This window comes from Octodon degus, unplaced genomic scaffold (genome assembly GCF_000260255.1).
Source record: "Octodon degus isolate 3935 unplaced genomic scaffold, OctDeg1.0 scaffold00090, whole genome shotgun sequence".
NCBI lineage: Eukaryota > Metazoa > Chordata > Mammalia > Rodentia > Octodontidae > Octodon > Octodon degus.
The window spans coordinates 11,123,145-11,136,001 of record NW_004524666.1 but is presented as its reverse complement, the minus strand read 5'-3'; the positions used below and the strand labels follow the sequence as shown (position 1 = coordinate 11,136,001).

The following is a 12,857-nucleotide window of genomic DNA, read 5'->3' as shown; positions in this document are numbered from 1 at the left end:
TGTGGTGCTGGGGGATTGAACCGCGGTCCCTGATGCTTTTGCTAAGCTTGTTCTAAGTAGGTGCTTTAGACCACTGAGCCATCTCTCCAGCCCTTCCCAGGTTTTTAAAATGTTAACTTATATCCACATTTGGTTCAGAATTGTTTTGATAAAATTAAACATTATAGTTAACAATTTTAGCCTCCCTACCAGTGTCCCTGCTCAGTTACAGAAAACAAAAACAATTCTAGCTATTATAGGCAGAAAGGCTTTTTTTTTTCTTCAGTACCAGGGATTGAACTCAGGACCCTGTGCTTGCCAGGCAAGTGCTTATTCTACTGAGCTATCTCCCTGGCCCAAGACAGACTTTTAATATAGAGAACTGTGTACGTAGAGAATTCCTGGAAGTTTGAGGCTCAACCTCTAGACTAGGCTTCAGGGACTGGTCCTAGAAGAAGCCCACAGAATAGCATCACCAAAGAGACTGCCTCCTGTGGCACACTCAGGAAGCTGAGGAATCAGAGAGCTGACGCTGCTGCAGCCACTGCAGCTGGTGGATTCACTCTGTGCCTGCTAGACTCACAATGGCAAAAGATGGACACCCATGCCTTGCCGTTGACATTTGGGAATCTGTTAATATGATACTCCGATGCTTTGGAGGAAAATTTAGCACCTCATGACTACGTGCAATGTAAGAAGTATAAGAAGTATGGTTTTCATTTCCTCCTTCTTTCCAAACCTTAGGCAAGTGCGTCTGATTGTTCATCCTCAGAATGCTCATGGGAATTCTGACAAAATACTAACAAAGATACATTGTGGTAGTGTGATGGAAATTTCTTTTAAGACTTCTTTTAAATCAGATTTTAATTTATATAACAACATAAGAACTTTTAAATGTACATGGCCTTTTCCTGTTTTCACACATGATTAAATGTTATCTATCATGAGCTAAAAGTCTCATCTTCTTAATCTGAATGCCTACAACATCAAGCTACATCATTCGTCATTCTTCTTTGTTTGTTGATGACCTTGCCTGCCCTATGCCTTATTTTTCCAATTAGACAGTTCTTGAATACAGAAATCAAATCCTACTTCTTTCTTCGACCCCTCACACAAGTCCTTACATATGGCAGCCAGCTGAATTGCTTGCTGACAGAAACTCCATGGAACATCCCTCTTTCTTTTCTGTCAGATAGGAAATGGAGGGAGAGGGGAGAGCTCTTGTACTAGTATCTCCCCATGATTTGAAAAGATATTCTGCCTCCAAAGTATGTGTTTGTAAATAATAAAAATTTACTGTACATATTTTCCTTTCCAGGGACCAGCAGCACTACCAGCCACCTAATGGGACTGGTGTTCCCGAAGAGTCCTCACAACATCCCGCAGAGCTGAGACCACAGGCTCCCCAGGCTCTGGCCCCAGTTGCTGTGCCTAGACCCCCTAGTAACCCATTACCCCGAGGAACTCTAAAAACTAGCAATTTGCCAGAAGAATTGCGTAAGTCTGCAATGCAGTTTTCTTCTTCTTCTGACAGGTTTTGTACTTTAAGAACACTTCTTGATCATTCATATATATCCTCAGATATTTCTCACATACATAACAAAGGAAGATTTACTGTTCTGCTTTTGCTTGAAAAGTAACCAGCATTTTGTTGACTGTTTTTAGCAATTCTGACACCACCAGTAATATCACAAACTGCTTAGCAATGGATTTTCTTCAACACATACTTCTGCAACAAATAACCCCAATGCCTTTTTCCTTTGCTAAATGATGCTCCTGAGTGGACTTGTCCCTGGGTAAATTGATTGGATGCCCATGTGGCTCTGGACAGAAACCTAGTGTCTCACCATAAATTAGCAGCAGCTATCAACAGCAAGATCATTTCCTGTAGGAATGAGCAATCTTGTTTGGAAAAACACGGTCTCACATTCCCCATACTGCTTCATGACCAAATGCAAACTAAGCCTTTTATTTAAAGAAACATTCAATTAAGTGTCAGGTGATGATTCCTTTTCCATATTTTGCTGCCAGAAACAGAAATGTTGAAATATCACCAAAATGTTCTCAGAATAAGGTCAGTCAGAAAGTTAGCTCCAGAAATCTTAAGAAAACAGCCTCTATTTGTGAATTTATTATCCATTCCGCTTCCTAGAGAAGCTCAGGTAATTCTAATAATCTCTTTCCAAATTCGGGAAAGTAGAAGCCAAGATTGCTGTGAAGACCTTTGAATCTGCTAATTCCTTATGGGTGATCTATGCTCTTTCATTACTTAGAACTCCGGAAGATTTGTGAGACAGTGATCCATTGTTAATTATTTAAATTTTTTTTCAGAACATTGTAATCTTATACAGTTCACTTTGAGCTTTTCTGTCATGCATGGAAAAGTCTCAGTGTCAGTCTATAGGGCATATCTATCTTATCATAATCTATAAAAGGAGCATAAACTTACTTTCATAGGAACTGGATGAATAGCAGGTATTGAAAAAAAAAATAAATTGAGTGCCATCAATGTGTCTGGCTGCTTCATTGAGTTAATATGGCCATTATATACTCTTTTGTTTGAGAGATTTGTTTTTAGAAATAGGGATCTGGGCCGGCCACATAGCTCAGCAGATTAAAGTGCCTGCAGGGGTCTGGGGTTTGATCCCCAGCCTGCTGTGCCGGTCCTGCCCCCACAGCACACTGAGATGGCAGTTGAGACTGGGCGTGGTAGCGCTCCTGTAATCCCAGCTCTTGGGGGCTGTAAACAGGTGGATCACTACGAGTCCGATCTAGTAGTGAGACCCTGAACACCCTGTAGACCTTTCCCTAAAATACAAAAAACAAAAAACAAAACAAAACAAAACAAAACAAAAACAAACAAACAAAAAAACCCAGGGATCTAAGCCTAGATTAATACATTCAAATTCATATTTTCTCTTCTGCCCTTTTCTCTCTCCTGAGGAGGTCCTTGAGATTGCCACACTAAAAGCCAGCATATAGAGATCCTTTATCTCTCACATTAAAACGCTGGCCAGATAACTTCCCCAAAGGCTTTAGCCTGAGAAAACACTGCTTCTTATCCTGGCTGGGGCAAGCTTGTCCCAACAGCATGTCTAGTGCTTGAGCTGGCCTAGGCATGAGAGAAGAGTCTATGAGTTGGACTGCCTTGAGGTGGTCTCTTTCCTTGAAGCTTCTGTCTCTCTGAAGCTACTGAAGTTTTACCAACATTTCTGAGCTGTGTTACTTCGCTCCAACTTCCTGGTCTTTCTCCAAAAGTGAGTAGGTTGGGGAAAGAAACTGCTTTCTCACTGTCCCCCCACTCATTTGGCAAGAGTTCAGGGCAGCAGAGAGTATCATGAGATCAAAAGAGAGCACCACTGGGAGGCCCCTTAGCAACCTTTTGCTTCCTGGCCTGCTGGGAGAGTATTTTCCTTGGGCACTGTGCCAGATGTCTTTAAGAAAGCAATCTGTGGCTTAAGCTTAAGGACCACAAGTTCTCGGCAGTGGGTTTTTAGTTTTGTTGTTGTTAATACTTCATGTGGTTTCTCAGACCACCGAGGCTTGTCTCCTCTCATTGCTTCCCTCTGCTCCTTTCACTCTGAGCAGTCTGCACTCCCTGGCATATGTCAGAGCCCCTTGGCTTGAGGAGCTGTGCCCTGAAGACAGCAGTCACCACTGTACATATCTGCCCTTGTACCACCTCAGCCCTTTCAACTCCAGATGGATAAAGGACATTGCATAGGATTTAGAAGTATTGTGTAGACTAAGATAATTCAACTGTTTTTAAATAAATGTGAAATTTTTCTCTTAGGCAAAGTCTTCATCACTTATTCTATGGACACAGCTATGGAGGTGGTGAAATTTGTGAACTTTTTGTTGATAAATGGCTTCCAAACTGCAGTAAGTATTTTTTTTTTTCAAAAGAGAAAACAGAACAGTTGAAGCAAAGGATAAGGAGGGGCTGGGGAGATGGCTCAGTGGAATAAGTGCTTCCCCGGCAAGCACAAAGGTCTGAGTTCAATCCCCGGTTCCGCAAAAAATAAAAAAAATAAAAAAATAAATAAAGGATAAGGAAAACTTAAGACAAAGGAGAAATAGTTGATGTTTCATAGACTTACATGATTCTGAATTAAATATTTATGGCTTTAGGTAATTATCTTCTAGCTTTTAAACTATCCAAAGTCTCCAGCATTTTTACCCCATATGCTTTTTGTATGCTCCCGAGAACTGCCAAGCAACAAGAATGGTGCTAATGTTGACCAAAAAGACAGCTGGCCCTGGCCTGAAGGAAAAGTCAGGCTCTGGCTATACTTTGTCCCTTTGTCCCTTCTCCCCAGTTGTGCGTCCTGTGGTGCAGGAGGCTGCAGACCACCCCACAGTCACCTGCTTGTTTAACAAGGTCCTTTCATTCTGCACTGGATGTGAGCTTTGAAGTAGAACTCTGGCAACCTGGTCCTCCAGTGCACAAAGCTGCCCTTTTGTACCTTGATCTAAGGGAAGCAGAACTAATCCAGTGCTGTAGGTCCACTGTGGTCTTGGCCCCAGAAATCTCAAGCTCTCACTTCTCCTGTCCCCAGAATATGTACAGCTTGAAGCCATGTAAGTTTTTATTTAGAATAAATAAAATACCACAGGACACTACTCAGAAGGCTGGCTTTCCTCAAACATTGAGATTACTTTTTTTCCCTCCCAGAGGCCTCTTCTAGGTATTTACTGAAAGTGAATTCTAGTGAGTGGGGAAAAATTCATGGTGAATGAATTAAGTATGCTAAAGAATAAAGAGCAAAAACAGATGCAAAAGAGTTTACTTAGCATTGTTTTAACAATTTTTATTTGAAGTTTTCTTTATTCTATAATATTTTTTCTTTAATGAGGATGTCAGAAAGTTTTAAAATATGCCTATAATTTAAACAACCTAGCTACAAGACTACACAGAGTCTAAGATTTTACCATGTCATTTCTGGAGTAAGAAAGTACTATGGTAAGGGTGACATAAAATCAATGCATAAGACACAAGGCCAACATTTCCACAGAGATTTTACCTTTCATCTTTTTCAAATATACTGGTTGCCACTGGAGAAGAGCCCCACTTTTTTAATCAGGGGCTATTTTGGCAGAATTTAAATCTGTCTTAACCCTCACTCTATGAAGCTTTGAGGTAGACTCACAGAGCCCTGTCCTGTATAGTTAAGTTAGTATTGATGTGTCAGATCTTCTGTCCCCTATGGATACATCAAGTGGAATGGATTCCTTCACTTGGAGTTTGAGGCAAGTTTAATAAAGGTACTATTACCAAGCCCCGAGACAGTAAATGAAAGAATGTTATAATGTGGTACTTGTATAGAACACTAGTGATCATAGTGGGGGAATAGTTTGGTGACATGAAGAGAAGGAGGTTAATGTAGGGGAAGAAATCACAGGGCAGGGGGTTTGTACTGTGTTTTTATTTTTTAAAATTTATTTTATTTATTTGTGTGTGTGTGTGTGTGTGTGTGTGTGTGTGTAGCCAGCTCAGCCCACCTGGGGGCGGGGTTGGCTGGCATGTGGTGCTGGGGGATTGAACCGCTGTCCCTGTGCTTTGCTGAGCTTGTTCTAAGTAGGTGCTTTAGACCACTGAGCCATCTCACCAGCCCTGTACAGTGTTTTTAGCATGCAGGGGACACCAATAAGGGGAGTACAAGAGATAGATCACATGGGATTAAGAAGTAGGAAGCTTGATGATGGCTGGGACTTGTCCTGGCCAGTCTTAAATGACAAAGTGACATTCAGGACAGTTAATCTGGGAGCAGCATTGCTGAATCAAGTAACCCTTTCTCCGAGTCACCCAGTATATAATAATCCCTGTTAATCAGGAGTCCCTTGTACACACACACACACACACACACACACACACACACACACATACTCCTCACTACCAGTCTAAGCCTAAAAAAGGCTTTCCTATTTGGTCTTCTGTAAAACAGAAAATAACTGATTAGAGTTTTAATTTCTTTGAATTGCCCTTCAAAGACTTGAAGACTGATACTACATACAAGTCTTATTAAGAGCTTGTATGTAGTATCAAGTACCCAAGAGCTCTTCTTACTTCCATCATAAACCTTTTCACTACTGTTTTAATGATTGTTTTGGCTACTGTTCCTTGCTTTGGCTCCAATTTTCATACACTGCTTTTGAAATGTATAGACTGAAACTGGACATAACAACATAATAATGACCTGAATATTGCAAATAAAACACCACAGTTGTGTCTCAGAACTTGTACAGCACACATACAGAATTGCATAATTATGTTTGTTTTTCAAACTTTCAAATTTCAGATATCTATAAATATAATGTACCTGGCTTACATCCAATTTGGTAGTATACTGTGTCCCTCAGGCCTTTAAAAACATTTTTATACAGCCACAGATCCATTCCATATGAACCGCTGTATTCTAATTATAGATATTAAATACTTAAATGCCTACTAATGTTGAAATAGGCAATATTTTATGAAAATTCTGTTTTGATTTTTGAATTTATGTGCTCTGCCTTGAAAAAAGCACTAGTAACTTTTTTTTTTTTTTTTTTTTGGTGGAACTGGGGGTTAAACTCAGGCCCTTGGCTTGCCAGGCAAATGCTTATTCTACTGAGCTATCTCCCCAGCCCCACTAGTAACTTTTTGAGTTGTAAACATATATAGCCTCTTGTGTGTTTTCAGCCTCTGCATCCAGAGCAAATGTCTCATTAAGAGCCAATTCCCACATCTTTTTCTTGTAGATTGATATATTTGAGGACAGAATCCGAGGCATTGATATCATTAAGTGGATGGAGCGCTACCTTCGGGATGTAAGTGTATTCCAAAATTCTGAGCATATTTTCTGGGAAGAAAGACAATTAGCTTGTGAAGCTATTTTATGGAAGAAACCCTGGCATACCCACCCTAGTCTGAAGCTGAGAAAGTCTGAACAAAGCCTGTGTTGTTGGAAGCTGTGCAGAGACTTGGAAAGGAAGGATGGGGTCACCCTCCTGGACATGCCCAGGCAGGAAATAACGGTCAAACCAGACACAGGTGGTTGATAACAATCAGAGCAAACAATTTCTAGATCAGAATAGGAAAGGAGGAAATGAAGGCAGGGAGTGGAGAGGGAGCAGCAGAATTCAATTGAATCTGAGGTCACCCCAAGTGTTTTGTAGAACTGCTCTGAAGAGGCTTCCCAGGCAGCCTCGCAGGCTACATAGCATGCTACCCCTGAGGCGCCCACTCGCAGCCAGCCCCGTGATTTGTTTTCCACTGACAGAATCTATACCAGCCACTGAGACACTCTGTTCTTTAACAAGATAGAAATTGATTGTTGCCAGTGTGTCTGTGTCCTCAGCAGCTTCTTGGGCGGCAGTGGGGTGGGGTGGGGAATCTCAGCAGGCTGAGGTTTTGCAGCTTTTCCTTTTGTCTGCAGCCTGATGTTTGCTTTGTGTGGAAGGGTCTCCTCCTACTGACTGCGCTAATGCAGAGGCAGAAAGCAGGGCAGTGGAGAGTGCAGTAACTGACGGCTCAGATCCAGCTGCAGGGAGGAAGAGAAGGAGGGAGGGAGAATCTTTTCATCTTTAAGCCTGCAGTGCCTTTTCCCATAATGCAGACTAACTTAGTGATTCGGGCTGTCATTAGCCATTATTAGAGATGGCTGTAGAAAATGGTGGGCAAAAGTCTATCTGCTCAGGAGAGCTACTCTGTGAGCCATTTGCTCAGTGTGTTTGAGAGGAACTGGGCAGGGAGGCAGCAGAGAGGAGTGCAGACAAGAGAGTGCCTGAGTGGAGCCAATGCCTTCTGCTTTCCACAGAGGGGGAGCCTGGCTCCCATCCTTGAGCAGGTCAGGGGATGCTCATCGTCCTGCTGGCCTGTTTCCAGCCAGCTGTCACCAAATGGACCACACTTCCCAGTTCCATAAACACGCTTTTCTCCTTCTCATTAACAGAAAACAGTGATGATAATCGTAGCCATCAGCCCCAAATACAAACAGGATGTGGAAGGCGCTGAGTCGCAGCTGGATGAAGATGAGCACGGCTTACATACTAAGTACATTCATCGAATGGTAAGTGATGAGGGGACCACAGGACTGCCCTGCCACTTAAGGACAGGCATGTTCTGCAGAGAAGGCCAGTTCTTCACTGGAGACCAGCTGAAGGCTTGTGGGGCTGGGTGACAAATCCCAGACAGGCCTACAGTGTCAGGATGGGGGATGTAGGTTGTGGCTGTTTACTTTGGGAACCCTTGCTTAGTCATCACACCTCTGAAAGAACTCAGCATTCCCATCAGTAAAAGGGGAGAACAGTAGTCAGCCTTTAGTAGCCATGACTCTGGAGAACAGAGCTCTGATTCCCTGGCTGTTTGCTAAGAAATGTGCCATCCCAGGAGGGTGGTAGACAGAGCTCCTGTACCTGAGTCACATTCTGTTCCTTGTTGTGTGTACACACACACACACACACACGTGTGTGTGTGTGTGTGTGTGTGTGTGTGTAGTGCTGGGGATCGAACCTGGGACCTTCACACTAGGCTACATGCCCAGCTTCCCACCCCACCTTTTTTTCTTTTTATTTTGAGACAGGGCCTTTCGAAGTTGCCCAGGCTGGGGTTGAACTTGCAATCCTCCTTCCTCAGGCTTCCAGAGTGTTGGAATCAGGGATGTGTGCTCCCAAGCCCCACTGTCCCTTGCCTTTTCAGAGCAGCAGGATAATAGAGTGGAAGGGATGCTGCTGCATCAGATAGGCTTGGTTCAAATTTGGCTTCCTAATATGTGACTGTGGCCCGGCTACTTCAATCTCTCTGTGTCACTGTCTGCTTGCTCATAAAATGGGCACTACTACAGTATTGAGAAGACAAAATGAAGTATGCTTGTGAAGTATCTGACACATCTCAGGTGCTTATCAGAGGGATTGTTCTTAGCTCATGACAGGTGGGAAATGTTCCACAGTCACATCTGCACTATGAGGCCTGGTCAAACTTAAACCAGTAAGTCAAACTTAGAAGAAATGCGATTTGTTCAGTATCTGAGAACGTTCTGAGTGAACATGTCAACCAGCTTTGGAGCTGGAGCTTCATGGCAAAGAAATCTTTCTCTTCTCCATGATTTTAGAGATGCTGTGGAGCTCATTTCAGCCTAACCTGACAGCCAGGCTAGACTTGTGATTTCTGAACTGCCTTGTGGAGCTGGCTCTGGGCTTCCACCTTAACCAGGGATTATTTTCATTTCTCAAGCTTGTTTACCAAGGATTCTGAGATTTAAAAAAGGCTTGAAAATACACTGGACTGAAAGTTATAAACTCCATTTTAGCTGTGGGCGACATAAAGGGAGAGGCACCTGGAGTGAGCATAAAGAATCACTGACTAATGTGGGTATGTGGGGCAGAAAGCAACACAATGTGGGAAGCAACCAGGCAGTCTCAGGACAGGCAGCTTTACCTCAGAAGAAGTGAAGGCGAATTCCAGGTCTATCCTGTGGTTCAGGAGCACAGAAGGGTTCTCCCATTTGGGTCTTTAAGGTCTCTGTCTCTGTATTGGCCAAGTATAAACCACTCATTTGTGCTCTCCACCAACTTAAAGCAAAGGCCAAAGGAAGATGGTGAGGTTAAAAGTAAGGCCACAAGTCAGGGCAAAAATCTCTCTCCTATTCTAATGTTACCTAGCCTGATCTCTATAAGCAGGCATCAGGCGAGGTATAATTTCTAGAGGTAAACTGACCTAAAAGACAATGGCTGGCTCTGAGTGCTGCAGTCCGTTGGCTGTGCCACATCTCCCTATGGATGTCCTATCTACATTCCTAAGAACCTGCCCATCCCAGGAGCTGGTGTGTGGGGTGGGCTCCAGATCGCTACCAGCTCCTGAGGAAGCCTGTCTATCTCCGCTACTGTTGTGTGGCGAAGCCAGACAGCAATAGAATCTCAACCTCAGAACTTGACTGACTGTGCCAGCTGTAAACAGAGTCTCCAAACTTGGTTTCTTGGGTACCAATGCTGTGGACCTTTCCTCAACACAGATTTGCATTGGACAGATAACTTTCCTATCCATCTGGCTGACTTCTGGGTCCCCTCCAGCAACAGAAAGCCTGGTATGATAAAAGCTTGACCATGATAGAATGAGTGAAGAGCCACTCATGAGTAACTGTATCGTGGAACAAACATTCCACAGAAAGCTAATATCTGGAAGTATAAGAGACAGCCAAAATGAACAGTCACTGGTCCTGGTGAGCAAGCCAGGCTTCACACTACAGAGTCATAGCAGTCAGAAAGGAAACTGATCTTTCACTTTAACTGGAAGGTCCCTGCCCTTCCTCTCCTGTGTTCACTATGTTGGTGTGGTCAGGACTATTTGGTGCACAGTGCTTGGGGCATTTTATGTTTTTGGAGTAGTCTTCCAATTTTTGAAGAGAGATGGCCTTGAGAAAACACCTTGTGGCAGATTTGTGCTGTGTGTTAGTACATGAGAGTGGATGACTGTGAGGGGTTTCTATAGTTATTTCAATAACAGTTCATCATCACTGTCACTTTCTTCTGTTTTTATAACTATGTGCTATGCAGACTTCTTGGTTATAAAAATCAATAAGATGCAATGATCAGGAACACATAATTCTTCATCTCATTGTTATCAGATGACTGAAAGCTTTGTGCTGGTCTCAGGATTTGGAAGGCTCTAATTTCCCTGCTATTGAAAATTCTGATTTTTTTTTTCAAAGTTTTATTGATAAACAGATAGCAATGAGACAATTTCAAATCAAATCGGAAGTACAGTTTCAACAAATAATACACTGCATATATTCTTCTTAGTGGTTAATTGCTGTACAAGATGTGGACTTGTGATCCTATTTACAAACACCATTAGAACAAATCATTCTATTCATTAAGAGAATGCAACTATATATCTATCCCAACCACTTTGAATACACAGACACAAAATGGACATTCATCGGTATACCCCATTTTTTCTAAGTTCCGTTATTGAATATTATAGGTGTGTAAACTCAGCAAAATATTCTAAAAGAGTCCAGTAGCCCATAATAGCATTGGGTCTTCTGTTTAACTGGCAATGTCAGAAATTATTGACCTGAGTCCCCCACAGCTCAACTTAACAGCATGGCTTTATTTCTTATATAAAATTCTGATTTTGATAGAATTGTTGGCAGCTAAATCTTTTTAGGCTACCACAGTGTGAGAACAAATTGAACTTGTGTAAGAACTTTGGGTGTGGCTAACTGGCCTCTACAAAACAGTCCTCCCAGCCTCATCTCCCCACTCTCTGTCAAGCTCACCTGCTTTCCAGCTGCAGTGAATTGCTAGCTGTCCCAACAACTCTGACACACTTCCACACTTCCATACTTGCTCCCATGTCCTTTTTCTTTTCTTTCTTTCTTTTTTTTTTTTTTTTTTTTTTTTTTTATTTTAAGGAAGGGTCTATGGGGTGTACAGGGTCTCACTACAAATCGGACTCATAGTGATTTGCCTGTTTACAGCCTCCCAAGAGCTGGGATTACAGGCATGCACCACCATGTCCAGTCTCAATTGCCATCTCAGTGCCTCTGAGGGTGGGCTGGCTCGGCAAGCCTGGGGATCAAATCCCCAGATCTTGTGCCTGCTTGCAGGTGCTTTAATCTGCTGAGTTATTTAGCTGGCCCTTGTGTCCTCCATTGAGACTGTCCTTTCCACCACTCCAGCCTTCCTACTTCACCAAAATCTTTCCATATCAAAATGACCCCTTCTTTGTAGCTGTTCAGAATCCTTGATGCAGAATAGACAGTCCCATTGTCCCTTCTTTTCACACTGCCTTCTGGTTGGTAATTTTCTTTTCTGTCTGCTTTGGGAAGATAGGGATGGCATCAGTTCTATTTTGCTAAACTAGCTCTCAAAAAAAAAATCTGAATTTGAAGCACTTACCCATTTCCATGGTATAAATATTCTTACCATGGGAAATTTTAAGCTACTAATATAACATGAAGTTACTGAGCACAAAAAATGGGAAGATATGCACACAACTGGCTCCGATGAGCTGTTGCAAGGCGTTCACCAGCACACTTGGGAACATGCCCTGAAAATCCAGTCTAGTACAGAATGTGACTTTTAAGAAATGATAGATAAATGAATGCAAGGCACAGTGTGTGGTGAAACAAACTTGAAGTTCTAAGTACCTGGGCTATCCTATAAGGTAATCAGAATGGTGTGTGGGCCTGCCTTTACCATGAGTACAACTAACTCCTCATTCCTGAAGTTAAGCCTTCATATTTGTTTGATTTCAGATGCAGATTGAGTTCATAAAACAAGGAAGCATGAATTTCAGATTCATCCCTGTGCTCTTCCCAAATGCCAAGAAGGTAAACAACCAACCAAGGAAAAAGCCTTACAGTTTAGCCTTTGGTTTGTTTGCCACTGGAGTTTTAAGAGGAAAACCCTGTCAACTTTCTGCCAATCCTTAGAGATAGCAGTGTTAGCAGAATGACCAACAAGTTTAGCACTCAGTTGAGTAGCACGAATCAGAAAGATTTGAAAGCATTATCTGATAGGATTCTGGCTCTCTAACTGTTCACAACATACAAAGGAGTTTGTGTTTTAACTCATGAGATAATAAGAGACCATTTATTGATACTTCTATTGCTTGCACATACAGTGAAGACATGGACATTACTGCCGCTTGTTCCCCATCAAAGCTGTAGACCACAGGGAATAAATCTGCACAGTCACTTACATGAGCTCTGTTATGGTCCATATCAGGTTCTAAAGTCAGGCTCACTAATTGGGGCATTAGAGGGTGTATCCTAAGCCTAGAAATGGAAAGGCAAAGGGGCTGGGGAGATGGTTCAGTGGAATAAGCACTTGCCTTGCAAGCTTAAAGGTCTGAGTTCAATCCCCAGTTCCACCAAAAAAAAAAAAAAAAA

General features: G+C 42.4%; 1 protein-coding gene and 1 long non-coding RNA gene across 4 annotated transcripts in view; one reads left to right on the top strand and one right to left on the bottom strand.

Moving 5' to 3' along the window:
* Positions 1-12,857, bottom strand: part of LOC111818400 — a 42,846-nt gene that overhangs the window by 21,206 nt on the left and 8,783 nt on the right. The window lies entirely within an intron of this gene.
* Traf3ip2 (TRAF3 interacting protein 2) overlaps positions 1-12,857 on the top strand; it is a 39,322-nt gene that overhangs the window by 23,647 nt on the left and 2,818 nt on the right. For 2 of the 3 annotated variants that reach the window (XM_004637503.3, XM_023722329.1), the window contains 5 exons: positions 1,298-1,476; positions 3,773-3,861; positions 6,721-6,789; positions 7,914-8,030; positions 12,222-12,296. In XM_004637503.3, coding sequence (XP_004637560.1) covers positions 1,298-1,476; positions 3,773-3,861; positions 6,721-6,789; positions 7,914-8,030; positions 12,222-12,296 — 529 coding nt within the window. Of the gene's footprint in view, positions 1-1,297; positions 1,477-3,772; positions 3,862-6,720; positions 6,790-7,537; positions 7,809-7,913; positions 8,031-12,221; positions 12,297-12,857 lie in introns of those variants that run through there. The other variant, XM_023722330.1, reaches the window with a different exon arrangement.